Raw genomic sequence first — 784 nt, forward strand, 5'->3', positions numbered from 1 at the left:
TGTGTGTGTGTGTGTGTGTGGCCACGTGCGTGTGTGTGTGTGAAGCAGACGCCACATGTGTGTGTGTGTGTGTGTGTGTGTGTGTGTGTGTGTGTGTGAAGCAGACGCCACGTGCGTGTGTGTGTGCACTGAGTCACTAAGCGGGATCTGAAATGTGTGTTTCCAAATCAACCCCAAGTCATCACCTTGCTCTCTTCCTGTTTGAAGATATTTGTTTGAAAGAAACCATGTCTTTGGCTGACAGCCTGTACAACCTGCAGCTGGTCCAGGAGTTCTGCCAGGAGCACCTGACCCAGTGCTGCCACTTCTCGCTGGAGGACATGCTCTACGCCGCCGCCTCCATCAAGGTGCGCCCCCCCCCCGCCCCCCCCTTGCGAGCCACAGATGAGCTCTTCTGTCAGCCAGGGGACCTTTGGAAAAATCAGCTTGTGAATTTCCTGCTTATTTTATGTTTTTAACCCGCGGTGAGCTGCGGGCATCTTTGACAGCGTAAAGCTGGCCTGGAACTCAGCCTAGTGTCCATCTGCTGGCCTCCTGTTCGAAGGCTGGCACCTGCCGTGTTTATCAGAGTAGAAATGAGGAATATCGCGGCCACATGTATCTCATGAACGCCTTTACTGGAACTTGCCTGTTGAAAAATCCAAGTGCTGCCCGGCCGGCATGGCTCAGTGGTTGAGCGTTGACCTATGAACCAGGAGGTCATGGTTCGATTTCCGGTCAGGGCACATGCCTGGGTTGTGGGCTCGATCCCCAGTGTGGGGCGTGCAGGAGGCAGCCGGTCCAT

General features: G+C 54.8%; 1 protein-coding gene across 1 annotated transcript in view; it reads left to right on the forward strand.

The window, feature by feature from the left end:
- CAMSAP2 (calmodulin regulated spectrin-associated protein family, member 2) overlaps positions 1-784 on the forward strand; it is a 24,131-nt gene that overhangs the window by 11,695 nt on the left and 11,652 nt on the right. The window contains exon 6 of the mRNA XM_014532356.1: positions 208-456. Coding sequence (XP_014387842.1) covers positions 208-456 — 249 coding nt within the window. The remainder of the gene's footprint in view (positions 1-207; positions 457-784) is intronic.

This window comes from Myotis brandtii, unplaced genomic scaffold, assembly GCF_000412655.1.
Source record: "Myotis brandtii unplaced genomic scaffold, ASM41265v1 scaffold888, whole genome shotgun sequence".
NCBI lineage: Eukaryota > Metazoa > Chordata > Mammalia > Chiroptera > Vespertilionidae > Myotis > Myotis brandtii.